The sequence below is a fragment of the Symphalangus syndactylus genome, chromosome 13, assembly GCF_028878055.3.
Source record: "Symphalangus syndactylus isolate Jambi chromosome 13, NHGRI_mSymSyn1-v2.1_pri, whole genome shotgun sequence".
Taxonomy (NCBI): domain Eukaryota; kingdom Metazoa; phylum Chordata; class Mammalia; order Primates; family Hylobatidae; genus Symphalangus; species Symphalangus syndactylus.
In genome coordinates this window covers 112898051-112913536 of record NC_072435.2, presented here as the reverse complement: position 1 = coordinate 112913536, position 15486 = coordinate 112898051, and the positions used below count along the sequence as shown (strand labels likewise).

At 50.3% G+C, this 15486-nt stretch overlaps 1 protein-coding gene across 2 annotated transcripts in view; it reads left to right on the top strand.

The window, feature by feature from the left end:
* Positions 1-14267, top strand: part of NOS1 (nitric oxide synthase 1) — a 151538-nt gene extending 137271 nt beyond the window's left edge. For both annotated transcript variants that reach the window (XM_055236051.2, XM_055236050.2), the window contains 3 exons: positions 2056-2250; positions 4205-4323; positions 7035-14267. In XM_055236051.2, the coding sequence (XP_055092026.1) occupies positions 2056-2250; positions 4205-4323; positions 7035-7050 (330 nt within the window). In that variant the 3' untranslated portion in view covers positions 7051-14267. The remainder of the gene's footprint in view (positions 1-2055; positions 2251-4204; positions 4324-7034) is intronic.
* Positions 14268-15486: the final 1219 nt, after the last annotated feature.

The window sequence follows — 15486 nt, the reverse complement described above, 5'->3', positions numbered from 1 at the left end:
GAGGCAGAGGTTGCAGTGAGCTGAGATCACACCACTGCCCTCTAGCCTAGGTGACAAAGTGAGACTCCATCTCAAAAATATATATGTGATGAAATAAAATATTTAACAGCCTATATTATAATATTCAACTTATATGTAATATCCAGAATAGGCAAATCCATAGAGACAGAGTAGATTAGTGGTTGCCAGGGGCTGAGGGAGGGGAGAATGGGGAGTAACTGCAAATGGGCATGGGGTTTCCATCTGGGGTAAAGAAAAAAGTTCTGGAACCAGATAGTGATGATCCCATAACACCGAGAAGGGTACTTAATGCCACTGAATCGTACACTTTAAAGTGGTTACGACGGTAAATGTTACATGACGTTTTTACCATAATGAAAAATGTGGGGCCAGGCACCGTGACTCACGCCTGTAATCCCAGCACTTTGGGAGGCTGAGGTGGGAGGATCACTTGAGTCTGGAAGTTCAAGACCAGCCTGGGCAACATACTGAGACCCTGTCCCTATTAAAAAAAAAAAAAAAATTAAGTTAGCTGGGCATGGTGGCATATGACTGTGGTCCCAGCTCCTTGGGAGGCTGAGGCAGGAGGGCAGCTTGAGGCGGGAGGGCAGCCTGGGAGGTCAAGGCTTCAGTGAGCTGTGATCATGCCACTGCACTCCACCCTGGGCAACAGACCAAGACTCTGTCTCTAAACAATAAATAATTAGAAATAAAAATTAAAAATATTTAAAAATAGAAATTTAAAAAAATAAATTTAGGCCGGGTTCACACCTGTAATCCTAGCAGTTTGGGTGGCCAAGGCGGGCAGATCATTTGAGGTCAGGAGTTCGAGACCAACCTGGCCAACATGGTGAAAGCCCATCTCTAATAAAAATATAAAAATTAGCTGGGCACAGTGGCACATTCTTGTAGTCCCAGCACTTTGGGAGGCTGAGGTGGGTAGATCACTTGAGGTCAGGAGTTTGAGACCAGCCTGACCAACATGGTAAAGCCCCATCTCTACTAAAAAAAAAAAAAAAAGCCGAGTGTGGTGACGCATGCCTGTAGTCCCAGCTACTCAAGAGGCTGAGGCAGGAGGAAGGCTTGAACCTGGGAGGCAGAGGTTGTAGTGGGCTGAGATCATGCCACTGCACTCCAGCCTGGGCAACAAGCGAGACTCTGTCTCAAAAATAAATAAATAAATACAAACAAATAAATTTAACAGCCCTTAAGAGGCAATACTAGTCAGAATGGACACAGGCCACAGGACTAAAGCTCCATGGGATCTTGGGGAGGTCTTGGGGTCCCAGAGAAGGAGTCAGGACATCGCGGCAGGTTGCGGGGCCACTCAGAGAGTCTGGGCAGTGTCTGTTTGACAACTAGGGTGGGAGTATGTCAGTCTTAAGAGTCGCTACAGCCATGCCAGCATGTTCCAGCTGAATATCAGCTTCAGAGCAGGAGTTTCCTGGACAAGTTAAAGACATCCTGAACAAATGAGCTCCCTGGAGCTGTACTAGACACCCCTTGTGCCCACCTCACACCCCCTTAGCCCACCTTTTCCTTCTGCTATCGCTACAGCAGCCGGCTTTGCAGAGGTGGAAGCTGGCGGCCCCTCACCTCACCCCCATCTCTTGCTATCGGCCCAGGGCTTCCCTGGCACTGTAACATAGGAAGCCTGCAATAACCAGCTGCACTCCTGGAAATGTGCAGGTGTTAACACCCGGTGACCATTGGCCACCAGGAGAGAGAAGTGGGTAGTGAATGCTCCCCGTCTTTCCCCTCTCCGGGGGATGATTCTGAGAAGCAGTCTATCCAGCTCCCTGGAGGGCCCTTAGCAGAGCTGAGCTCCAGTTGTCCAAAGAGGGTAGCGATGCATTCCCTCACCCTCCAATTGACTTTCCCGCCTTCCCTATCTCACTCTTCCCAGTCCCTCACTCTTGTTCCCTGGGATCAGCTCACAAAAGATCCTACCTGCCCACAAGCCCCTGAGTCAGGCTCTGCTTCCTGGGAGGACATTGGCTATGGCAGGCACATTGCACAGCCCAGCCCCTTCTCACTGCTGTCTGCTCCTTGCAGAAGTACGTGCAGGACATCCTGCAGGAGCAGCTGGCGGAGTCTGTGTACCAAGCCCTGAAGGAGCAAGGGGGCCACATTTACGTCTGTGGGGACGTCACCATGGCCGCTGATGTCCTCAAAGCCATCCAGCGCATCATGACCCAGCAGGGGAAGCTCTCCACAGAGGACGCCGGCGTGTTCATCAGCCGGATGAGGGTGCGTGACAGGCTGGCTTCGCAGGTCCCTTTTCCTACATCCACTCTCCTATCCCCCCTTTTTCATCCAACCTGTCTTGATGATTAGGGGAGCCACGATGGTATCCCTGCTCCCATTCATTGCACTTACCACTGAGGGTAGAGGTGGTCCCAAACAATGACAGAGAAAGTAGAAGGATGGCTGCGCATGCAGGCAGGTGTAGTAAATATGATTGGAGGCTGTGTGTGAAAATAACGAGTGAGGTAGTCTAGTCTGGTAGCTAGACAGAAACCATTCTAACCTAACTTCTCCTGTCCCAGAAGCTGCAGCACTGCCCCGTGTAGTTGCGCAGGTTGGGCACTGCACAAAGAGATCTGAGGAGAACTGTGGAGCCCTCTATACACTCAGTCTCTTTAGTGTGACCCTCAAGAGACACTTTTAAAGATTCCCCAGGATTTTGCAGAAGAGAGTTTAAAACTCACCCCAGCTGGGCTCGGTGGCTCACTCCTATAATCCCAGCACTTTGAGAGGCCAAGGCGGGAGGATCACCTGAGGTCGGGAGTTCGAGACCAGCCTGACTAACATAGTGAAACCCTGTCTCTTCTAAAAATACAAAAATTAGCTGGGCATGGTAGCGGGCACCTGTAGCCCCAGCTACTTGGGAGGCTGAGGAAGGAGAATCGCTTGAACCTGGGAGGTGGAGTTTGCAGTGAGCCAAGATCGTGCCATTGCACTCCAGCCTGGGCAACGAGAGTGAAACTCCATCTCAAAAACAAAAAACAAAAAACAAAACACAAAACAAAACAAAACAAAAAGGCCAGGTGCGGTGGCTCACGCCTGTAATCTCAGCACTTTGGGAGGCCAAGGCAGGTGGATCATGGGGTCAAGAGATCGAGACCATCCTGGCCAACCAACATGGTGAAACCCCGTCTCTACTAAAAATACAAAAATTAGCTGGGCGTAGTGGTGCATGCCTGTAGTCCCAGCTGCTCAGGAGGCTGAGGCAGGAGAATCACTTGAACCCGGGAGGCAGAGGTTGCAGTGAGCCAAGATCACACCACTGCACTCCAGCCCGGGTGACAGAGCGAGACTCTGTCTCCAAAAAAAAACAAAAACAACAACAACAAAACTCATCCCAACTGAAAATGAACCCACTCTACAGATGGGTGACTTTCTTCAAAACCTTCAGGACCAAGGGAGGTTGGAACCTAGTGCACGATTATGCCTGGCTTGCCAGACGCACACTCCCAACCACTGCCCTTCCTCAGCACTGAGATGCATTTTCCCCTTGTTTGATCCCCTTGCCCTTTGAGAATATTGACTGCCCACCACAGGAGCTCCCATAGCTTGGTAAATTCTCAGATGTCACAAGTCAGTCGTCACTTGGACTGTTTCTTGAGACTCCAGGGAGGTTCTTCTCTTTGCTTGATTCTTTCTGGGCAATGTTGAGCAAAGAGGCTCATCTTCAGAGAAACTCATGCATGCCCAAGGAGTCTCCACTGTGGGCAGCTGTGGGGAGTTCCCTGTGTGCTAAGCGGCTGCTTGTTCCTTCCTCCCCTTTCTTCTGGTCTCATGGGCTATTTCACACTAAACCCAGTTTTGCCCAGACCTGAACTTGCAGGAGCACGTTGGAGGGAGGGAGGAAAGGGGGAATGGTGAGGTTTCCATTTGACCTCATCGCTCCTTTTCACCTGAGAATCCACCAAGCAGCAGCGGTGTTTCCAGATGGCAACCTAAATGTTCTTTGCCAACTGGGCTACGTCCCAGAGAACAGTTGCCCCACGTCCCAGAGAACAGTTTTGCTGAGCAGAGTCTTCGAGATCAAAGGTACCTCAGGGACACTGGCTTCAGCCTCATCTCTTTAGGAACCATCTTCCTTAGGGATATTCCATTCCAGATGTCAGGCGAGTCTGCCCCTGCTCCAAGCCTTTATCTGGCATTTGAGAGCTGTTTTCTGGCTGTTTCTGTCCTCTAGGATGACAACCGATACCATGAGGATATATTTGGAGTCACCCTGCGAACGTACGAAGTGACCAACCGCCTTAGATCCGAGTCCATTGCCTTCATTGAAGAGAGCAAAAAAGACATCGATGAGTAAGCTGGCTCCATCCCTGGGTGAGGGGCGGGAAGAGCCCTCTCTTCTAGGTCCTATTGGGCAGGGGTGTCTGGCTTTCCCACGGTAGGGTCCCCAAAACAGCAGCATCAGCACCATCTGGGAACATGTTCAAAATGCAAATTCCCAGGCCACCCCAGACCTGCTGGATCTGAAACTCAGGAGTTAGGATGCAGCAGTTTGCATTTTAACAAATCCTCCAGCGGAACCCTGAGGCCCCGTCCAGTGTGGGAGGAAACCCCTGCTTTGGGTGCTGGCTTCTGTTTGGGGCACCCCCTAGTGGAATGATGGCTCCTACCTCTGGGAAGTTGCTTTTTTTTTGGATGGAGTCTTGCTCTGTACTCCAGGTTGGAATGCAGTGACACAGTCTCAGCTCACTGCATCCTCCACCTCCTAGGCTCAAGCGATTCTCGTGCCTCAGCCTCCAAGTAGCTAGGACTACAGGAGTGCACCACCACGCCCAGCTAAGTTTTGTATTTTTAGTAGAGACGGGGTTTCGCCATGTTGGCCAGACTGGTCTCAAACTCCTGACCTCAAGTGATCTGCCCGCTTCAGCCTCCCAAAGTGCTGGAATTATAGGTGTGAGCCACCGCGCCCGGCCGGATCTGTGACATTTCTACCAGAAGTATCTTTCTTGTTTGTTTTTTACCTACTGGAGTTTAGCATCAGATTTAGGGCAAGGGTTTCTTCTACAAAAGTGTTTGAACGTTGCTCATTTAGGAAAGTGGGGAGAAGAATGGGATCGCCCCTGGAGCTAGATGGAGGTCTGGCACTCAGTTTTTGTGTCCTTTCCACCGGCTCTCTCATCCCCTAAATGGCTGGGGGCTTTCTCATCAACACAAATTACAATTCATATGATTTTGACAATTTCACTGAACCTCTAGAAATTGCTGGAAACAGTCTAAGGCACCAGGAGGCTATGACCGGGTCTCATGATTTAAACCTTACTTGAATTCCATGGCACAGCAACCTTGATCGTAATTTCACTTCCCAATGCTGCTTGCCCCAGTCCCTGCCAAAGAAGCCCTGGAAACCACCCCTGGATGCCCTTTACTTTAAATTGGGTGGGGACTCAGCTGTCTCTTTTTTCAGCAGCACAAGGCATACACTCATTTCTTGAATTTGGCATCTTCTTTGTTTTCCCTTTACGATGACACAGCAGTCTTGAAAACATACTGTCGTGGCCGGTAGACTCATATCATTGCCTTTAAGGCCACAAGTCCCTGGGTTGTCAAAAGGCTTTAAGGCCAGGTGTGGTGGCCTATAATCCCAGCACTTTGGGAAGCTGAGTTGGGTGAATTGCTTGAGCCCAGGAGTTCAAGATCAGCCCAGGCAACGCAAGGAGACCCTGTCTCTACAAATAATTTAAAAATTAGCAGGGCAGGGTGACACACGCCTGTGGTCCCAGCTACTTGGGAGGCTAAAGAAAGAGGATGGCCTGATCCCACGGAGGTCGAGACTGCAGTGAGCCATGATGGCACCACTGCACCCCAGCCTAGGCAACAGAGCAAGAACGTGTCTCAAGAGGAAAAAAAAAAGGCCAGGTGCGCTGGCTCACACCTGTAATCCCAGCACTTTGGGAGGCCGAGGTGGGCAGATCACGAGGTCAGGAGATCGAGACCATCCTGGCTAACACAGTGAAACCCCATCTCTGCTAAAAATGCAAAAAATTAGCCAAGCGTGGTGGCAGGTGCCTGTAGTCCCAGCTACTCGGGAGGCTGAGGCAGGAGAATGGCGTGAATCTGGGAGGCAGAGCTTGCAGTGGGCCGAGATCCCGCCACTGCACTCCAGCCTGGGTGACAGAACAAGACTCTGTCTCAAAAAAAAAAAAGCCCTTTTGCCAGGCCCAGTGGCTCACACCTGTAATCCCAGCACTTTGGAAGGCCAAGATGGGTGGATCACTTGAGCCTAGGAGTTCAAGACCAGCCTGAGCAACATGGCAAAACCCTGTCTCTACTAAAAACACAAAAATTAGCCAAGCGTGGTAGCATGTGCCTATAATCCCAGCTACTCAGGAGGCTGAGACACGAGAATCACTTGATCCCAGGAGGCGGAGGTTGTAGCCAGCCAAGATCTCATCACTGCACTTCAGCCTGGGTGACACAGTGAGACTCAGTCTCAAAAAAAAAAAGTCCTTTTAAATGTTTCTCTTCCTGGCCAGTTGTACTTGTGAGCATTCATTCATTCATTCTTTCTTTCTTTCAAAACAAGCCCCTGCTAGGTGCCGGGTCTTGTCCAAGACACTAGGGCTACAGAATAAATGAAAGACACAGGCTGGGTGCCTGTAATCCCAGCACTTTGGGAGGCTGAGGTGGGCAGATCACCTGAGGTCAGGAGTTTGAGACCAGCCTGGCCAACATGGTGAAACTCCATCTCTACTAAAAATACAAAAATTAGCCGGGCGTGGTGGCAGCCACCTGTAATCCCAGCTACTTGGGAGGCTAAAGCAGGAGAATTGCTTGAACCCTGCTGGGATTTCAGTGAGAGGTGGATGTTGCAGTAAGCCGGGATCGTGCCACTGCACTCCAGCCTGGGTGACAGAGTAAAACTCCGTCTCAAAAAAAAAAAAAAAAAGATAGAAAGAGACGAAGCCCCGGAACCCAGAGCGTGGGTGATTTTCTCTGGGGCACTCAGAGGAAACAGCAGCCTCACCCCTGCGGCACTAACTGCCCCCTGACCTCTCCTTCCACAGGGTTTTCAGCTCCTAACTGGACCCTCTTGCCCAGCCGGCTGCAAGTTTTGTAAAGCGCGGACAGACACTGCTGAACCTTTCCTCTGGGACCCCGCGTGGCCCTCGCTCTGCCTCCTGTCCTTGTCGCTGTGCCCTGGTTTCTCTCTTCGGGGTTCTCGCCCCTCAGTGGTTTCCTCGGCCCTCCTGGGTTTACTCCTTGAGTTTTCCTGCTGCGATGCAATGCTTTTCTAATCTGCAGTGGCTCTTACAAAACTCTGTTCCCACTCCCTCTCTTGCTGACAAGGGCAACTCACGGGTGCATGAAAGCACTGGAACATGGCCGTCACTGTGGGAGTTTTTTTCTCTGGGGTTCCCCTGGAAAGGCTGCAGGAACTAGGCACAAGCTCTCTGAGCCAGTCCCTCAGCCACTGAAGTCCCTCTTTCTCCTTTTTTATGATGACATTTTGGTTGTGCGTGTGTATGTGTGTGTGTGTGATGGGCCAGGTCTCTGTCCGTCCTCTTCCCTGCACAAGTGTGTCGATCTTAGATCGCCACTGCTTTCATTGGAGACCCTCAATGCCAAGAAACATGTCCCTGGCCCATATTAATCCCTCGTGTGTCCATAATTAAGGGTCCATGCCCATGTACCTGAAACATTTGGAAGCCCCATAATTGTTCTAGTTAGAAAGGGTTCAGGGCATGGGGAGAGGAGTGGGAAATTGATTAAAGGGGCTGTCTCCCAATGAAAGAGTCATTCCCAGAATTTGCTGCATTTAGATTCTGATACCAGTGAGCAGAGCCCTCATGTGACATGAACCCATCCAATGGATTGGGCAAATCCCCTCCCCAAACCCACCCATCCCAGCCAGAATCACTTGGCCACATCCATTGACTCCCCCCTCCTCCAGCAATAGCATCCAAGGGGCCCGGAAGTTATGTGGTTCAAAGAAGCCTGGTGGCAATAAGGATCTTCCCACTTTGCCACCAGGTGACTTTGGATGGGTCACTTGTCCTCCATGTTTCCTAGTCATAATGTCATACGAACCTAAAGAATATGAATGGATTAAATGTTAAAGCTTTGGGGCCTGGAAACAATATCAAGTAACAATGTGATTGTTATTTTTTTATTCCCCCAAAGGGGGCTTTGCTGCTTCTTCACCCTTGGGGATGAAATAATGGAAGCTGGTTAAAGTGGATGAGGTTGGAGAGAGTTGCCATGATGAGGTCCCACGTGGCTTCTTCGATAGGAACCGCAACTTGGGGTGGGAAGAACTTGGCCCTCAGGCTTGTTGCCCTCTACAGTTGATCTCCAAAGTTTTAAACCTGTTAAAGTAATTTTGACAAATACATTACCCTCAACTCAGATCAAAAATGGGCAGCCAAGTCTTCGGTAGGAATTGGGGCCGGTGCAATTTCTCCCTAAGAGGCAACCTGTTGAATTTACTCTCTCAGAGTAAATGGTGGGAAGGGATCCCTTTGTATACTTTTTTAAATACTACAAATTAGTGTCAGGCAGTTCCTAGAAAGAGACAAGAAATCCTAGTGGCCTCCCAGACTGCAGGGTCCCCAAGGATGGAAAGGGAACGTTCTGCTGGTTCTACCCTGTTTGTTGTGTCTTGCCATACAGAAAAACCACATTTCTTTTACATACTGTGCATGGGCATATCTTGGTGTTCAGTTTGGGTGTCTGCTAAAGAGGAAGTGCACTGGCCCTCTTTGAAAGGGCTTTACAGTGGGGGCACCAAGACCCCAAAGGGCCCAGGCCAGGAGACTGTTAAAGTGAAAAGGCAATCTATGACTCACCTTGCTCTACCATCCCTGGCAGCCCCCACCGGTGTCCTGTTCCTGCCACATGGAGCTTGACTTCATGCCAGCTATAATCTCCCCTGCCTTCCTTTAATCTCAATTTCCCCTGCTCATTCTTCCACAGATATGAAGAACAAACACTTAGCATCCCACACTCACCCCTTCTATCCTGAAGGGAAGCCCATTCTAAACTCCTTTCCTGCAAACCCATTTCCAGCTCCTAGTAGCTTTCCTTGCAAAGGCTTTCTTTCCAATCCTTTATACCTTTGGAGACGCCTCCCCAATTCCCCAGGGAAGGAAACTGCTGTGTCCAATCCCCATTAAAGAGAAATTGGTCAGTGCTTCCCACTCCAAGTCAAGCTTTATGCAGGAATGCTTTTCCATCAGGGAATAAATACTTAGAAGAGCTTACATTGTGCCAGGCACCTCCTTTCTGCATGTCCCTGCCCTTCTAGTAGCAGACAGACAGAAACATTGTCTCGTTTTGTCAAGGAGTCCAAAGAAATGATTATAAAACCAGGATTCATCCTTCTTCTCCAGAAAGATTTTTTTTTAAGTAAACACCTTTCAATCCCCAACACAAGCTGCTTCACAACTCCAGGCAGAAGGCAGGAGAGCGATCTGATGTGTTTCTTTCATTTGCCAGAATTCCTGGTACCAAAAGCCTTTCTCTGTTGAGTAACCTATCAAGGACCAGAGTGGAATCAAGATTTAGAGTTACGCTCAGATCAAGAGTGGGGAAATACGGCCCTCTCGTGGTGGTTTTTCATCCAGGCCTCGTAGCCAACTGTAAGTGCAAAACAGAATTAAGCAATGGGTAAGCAAAATAGGGCTGACAAGGTATTTGGGGGTTATTCGGGTTATGGCCTGTTTGTTTTCCTCTTCCCCCTGAATTGGCCAGTAGCAACTCCAGCCCCATTTCACAAAAGTGAGTTTGGCCAGGAGGAATAAGATGTCTCCTGAAATAGGAACACCGGAACATCATGCTCACCTGCCATCACTATGCATCCAGTTCCTGCAGCTTGTGTCGTGAAAGAGCAGAGAGATGATGTTAAACTCCTCGGGAGGAGAGAGGGCTTCTTTTGGTTTCCCTGGAGTGAGACAGCCAGGTGTCTTTCTTTTGCGGGGGGACACTTCAGACCCGTCAAAATGGAATTTTGGGAGCCGACCTGAGTGCAAATCCTAATTCTGCCCCTGTTGGTGCAGATGGCTGTGGGCGGCTCACTTGACTTTTTAAGATCTACATACCCACCTGTATAACAAGGTGGATTGAACGAGATGATGCCCACGAAATGCCCGGTTACAGTACCTGGTTCAAAACTTACTGCATTTTAATTTTTCACTTAACTTATAACATGTCTTGCTTCTCCCGTGTGTGGAAGGCACCAGGGAGTGTGCAGAGATAAGCAAAACACAGTTCCTCTCGTGCAGAAGGTTAGAATCTTTTTTTTTTTTTTTTTTTTTTGACAGAGTCTTGCTCTGTCACCCAGGCTGGAGTACAGTGGTGCGATCTCAGCTCACTGCATCCTCTGCCTCCCCCAGTTCAAATGATTCTTCTGCCTCGGCCTCCTTAGTAACTGGGACTACAGGCGCCTGCCACCACACCCAGCTAATTTTTGTATTTTTAGTAGAGTCAGGGTTTCACCATGTTGGCCATGCTGGTCTTGAATTCCTGACCTCAAATGATCCACGCACCTCAGCCTCCCAAAGTGCTGGGATTACAAGTATGAGCCACCACACCTGGCCAAAGGTTATAATCTGATGGAGAGAGACACCCGTCTTGGAACTGACATAAATTTCTGGGATTTGAGAAATGGATGGGATTTCACTTGTAGCTTCTGGAAGGTAAGAGTTGGCCAGGAATTGGGAAGAGTGAGAGGAAAGGCACTCACAGGGAGCATGTAAGATAAATTGAGGCTGGCTTTGGAAGGCTGAGGAGGGTGAGAAAAGGTGGGCTGGGACCAGACCATGGGGAGAGGTGAGTGGCATTACAAGAAATTTAGGCTTTATTCAGAAGGCAACAGGGAGTCCCTAAGAGTGTTTTTCAAAAGGGGACATTAAGGCGATTGGAGTTATGCTTGGAAAAGAAAGTTCTGGCCACAGTATAGAGCATGGCCCGTTGAGCTGTTGGGGGGTTATTGCTGCAACCGAGGCTTGAGTGAGGAAACAGGCAGATGTAGTGATAAAGAGACGCCAGGGACTGAATCAGCATACCTGGCGCCCCATCCATTGTAGAGGGTGAGAACAAAGGAGAAATTAAAACATCTTGCAGGCTGGGCGCGGTAGCTCATGTCTGTAATCCCAGCACTTTGGGAGGTCGAGGTAGGTGTATCAGCTGAGGTCAGGAGTTGGAGACCAGTTGGCCAGTTAGTAGAAATCCTGACTCTACTAAGAAAATAACAAAAATTGGCCGGGCATGATGGCACACGCCTGTAGTCTCAGCTACCTGGGAGGCTGAGGCAGGAGGATTGCTTGAGCCTGGGAGATGGAGGCTGCAGTGAGCCAAGATTGTACCACTGTACTCTAGCCTGGGTGACAGAGCAAGACTCCATCTCAAAATGAAATAAATGAAATAAAATAAAATAAAATAAATAAAATATAAAATAAAATAAAACATCTTGCCCCTAGCTGAGAGAGAGGTCTCCGAAGAGCAGGCTCAAGGGAAAGATGAGTTTTCAGAGCTGATGTGATAGTCAGCTTCTCTGGAGTCGACAGGGTGAATCCTTCCCAAGTCCAGCCATGCCCAGATGCCCGGAGGGAAAACTGACCCCCAGCCAGTAGACATTGGCTAAGAACACGGAATCTTCTGACCAAACACGCTTTCAGCAGCTGCCTGCTCTGGACTTTGAAAGAGGTCAGGTCTTGCCCTAAGCTCAAAACAACTGAGCGGTGTCCTGACCTCCTAGCTCATGGGGCAAATGGTCCTGACAGGATGGGCAATCCGGATGCCTGAGCCCCTTCACTCCTACAGCACCAGAACCTAATGCAGCCTTTTCATTCATGCCATTAGGAAATCCATGGACTTCTAGCCTGTGTTTTAAGCCAGCCATGTTTCCTTGTATATTTCCCTACCCGCTGCCCCAGATACCCAGCATGCTGCTGTGGCCACCATGTCCTCAAAGCCTTCTGTCTATATCAGGAAGGTAGTCTGAGACTGCCAGGAAGCAACAAGGAGAGAGAAACACTAACTAGTCTTCCTTTATAACCCATTCATACTCTCTGGCTGTCCCCAACCTTCATAGTCTCCTGCATCCAAATGTCCTCTTTGGCTCAAAAAGTAGGCCAGGCATGGTGGTTCATGCCTGTAATAGCACTTTGGGAGACTGAGGTTGGGAGGATCACTCGAGGCCAAGAGTTTGAGACCAGTTTGGGCAACATAGCGAAATCTCGTCTCTACCAAAAAAAAAAAAAAAAAAAAAAAATTAGCTGGGCATAGTGGCTTGCTCCTGTGGTCCCAGCTACTTGGGAGGCTGAGGCAGGAGGATCACTTGATCCCAGGAGTTCGAGGGGACAGTGAGCTAGGATCGCACCACTGCCCTCCAGCCTGGGTGACAGAGCAAGACCCTGTCTCTAAAAAAAAAAAAATTAAAATGAAAGACTAGGCGCTGAGATTGAGGAAACACAGGTCTGAGGGTCTGAGGGACTGAGGGAAGGGACCTGCCTCCCAGGGAGTCAACACAGATGTTCCCCATGAACAGGGATTTGACCTTTGGAGGCCAACCTGGCCTGGCCTCTGCCCTTTATCTCACACCCCCTATCCTTGGCCCACTGCCAGTCCCTGCCTTGTGGCAAAGGGAGCCCAAAAGAAAAGCTGCCTTTCCCCAAATGTAAGGACCCAGGTACACATTCACCCATGGAAAGCAGTGTCTGTTGAGAGTCTGTCTCCTATTAATACTTATCAAAGCCACGTGCGAGGGAGGTGGTCAGGTGCCAATATGCCTTAGTATGTTTATATGAGTTTGTTTTGTTCTAAAATATCCGAACAGTTCTGGTCAAGCGGGGCTATGCCTGTCTGGCCCAAAACACAGTCCGTTATTAACGAGATGGCCCTGGCAGGCAGGAACAAATCTGCCTCCATGCACTGCTTCCTGTAGTCTTTTAGAAAATGACTCTAGGACATCAAAGTGCCCAGATGTGACTCCTAAGTTCTAGGAGACTCTAGCGCAGGGTCTGTCAACCTCAACACTATTGGCATTTGGGGCTGGATAATTCTTTCTTGTGGGGGCCGTCTTGGGCACTGTAGGAAGCTGAGCAGCATTCGTGGCCTCCATCCATGAGATACCTGTAGCAGTATCCTGCCAACGGTAACAATCAAGTATGTCATCAGACATTGCCCAACGTCCCCAGGGGGCAACACCCCTCTCTTGTACTTCACGGTCAAGAGAATCTCTGCTGGCTACCCCAGGACTTCTCATTATAGATTTCCCGGAACAAGCAGCAGAAACTTTGCCTAGCCCAATGGTTGTTTCCATTATCTGCTGCCAAAGTGGGATTTGAGGATATCTGGGGGAGGGGGCATGGGGAGGGCAGCGTCCTTTCAAAAACCCCTCCCAAGCCAGGCGTGGTGGCTCATACCTGTAATCCCAGCACTTTGGGAGGCGGAGGCTGGCAGATCACTTGAGGCCGGGAGTTAGAGACCAACCTGGCTAACATGGCAAAACCCCATCTCTACTAAAAATACAAAAATCAGCCCGGCATGGTGGTGGGCACCTGTAATCCCATCTACTCGGGAGGCTGAGGCAGGAGAATTGCTTGAACCCAGGAGGCAGAGGCTGCAGTGAGCCGAGATGGTGCCACTGCACTCCAGCTTGTTGACAGAATGAGACCCTGTGGGGGGAAAAAAAAAAAGCCCTCCCATGCCAGAACAGAGGATGGCAGTCCGTTTTGATAAAACACTATGTCCTTGGTGGTGGTTCTGATTAAGATCCACTGAGATCCAGTGCTCTTGAGCTGGGTCTCAGTCCCCTCCCATGTCCTGTGCTCTGCCGCCACTGTTTTCATTGTTGTGTTCTCGTTGTGATTATTAAGACTCACACTCCTGGCTCAGCAGTGGTTTTCCAGAAGGGCCCAAAGAGCGGTGCCGGGCACCCCACGTCACAGTGTCCGTTCCGGGCTTGGGAAGCTGGGGAGGTGGGCAGACCTGGTTGCATCTCACCACACACACACATACACACACACACACACACACACACACACACGCTGTCAGAAACTCGGCCGTCCCCCCTACCTCTGAGCTCTCGATGCTGCTAATCTCTGCCAAGTGTCCCTGTGCTCCAGTACCTTCCTTGAAGGACTGACGCCCACCCCACGCTCTTTGTGAGGTTGTCCAGGCTGTGTTTGTCGCATGCTCTTCTTCTGTATAGTTCTCATCTTCCAATTTTATGGGATTCAACAAAAGCCTATTATGCTTGTTTGCATTATGGTTACAATATTAAAAAGTGGATTCAACTTGGCTGGCTGCTGTCTTCTGTTGGATTTGCTTGGAGTTTCTCACACTTTGGCCTGCTGTCCTGGGTTGGGTGCCCCAGAAGCCTGGTCTGAGATGGAGTTGGCAGGAGGCTGACAAGGGAGTGCTCTTGGGGAGGAGAGGGGAGAGAGGGGAAGGGGAGAAGGGAGGGGAAGGGGAGAAGGGAGGAGAAGGGAGTGGAGGGGAGGAGAGAGGAAGAGAAGGGAGGGGAGGGAGTGAGGGGGAGGGTAAGGGAGGAGAGGGGAGGGGAGGGGAGGAGAGAAGAGGGGAGAGAGGAAGGGACAGGGGAGAGGGAGAAGAAAGACCAGGGAAGGAGCAGGAGGGGAGGGAGGGAAAAGAAGGGAAGAGAAGGGAGGGTAGAGGAGGGAGAAGAAGGAGAGAAAAGAGGAGGAGGAGAAGGAGCAGAGAGGAGGGAAAGAAAAAAGAGAGGAAAAGAGGGAGGGGAGAAGAAAGCTAAGGGAAAAAGAGAGAAGGGGAGGGGAAGGAGGAGGCAGAAGGGAAGGGCAGGGGGAGAGGAGGGGAGGGGAGGAGGCCTCTCTGGTCAGAGGCAAAGCTGAGCTGCCATAAGTCTCAACAGAAGCTTCAGCCAGCCCTGCAGGGCATTCTAAAGGTGACCTTTCAGAGGTGTCCTGATTTGGGACTGGAAGGCAGGATTTTAGACCCCTACATCAGTCGGTCTTGAGTCAGGCAACTCTCACCAGCAGAAGCCATACCCAAGGGGCTGAAGGCTGAGGGTGCTCCCAGCAGCCAGGGGACTCGTGCCTGATTCCCAATGCAGATCTGGGTGGCGCAGCTGAGCATCCTCTCCGCCCTCCTCCCCAACACCCCCTTTCCTCCAGCACAGCTGCATCCATAGCCAGGGCCCCAGAGAAACAGTAGGACCTTCACCCTCAGCCCTCTTCCATTTAGGGCCCTCCTCCCTGAGGACCCTAAACTCTAATTCTTGGCTGGTTTCCGGCCCAGTTCCAAAACAAAGGGACCTCAAAAGCAGTAAAAGAATAGATGAAGAGGCCGGACTCGGTAGCTCATGCCTGTGATCCCAGCACTTTGGGAAGCTGAGGCTAATAGATCATATGAGGTCAGGAGTTTGAGACCAGCCTGGCCAACATGACGAAACCCCATCTCTACTAAAAATACAAAAATTAGCCGGGCGTGGTGGTGCACACCTGTAGTCGCAGCTACTCAGGACGCTGAGAGGCA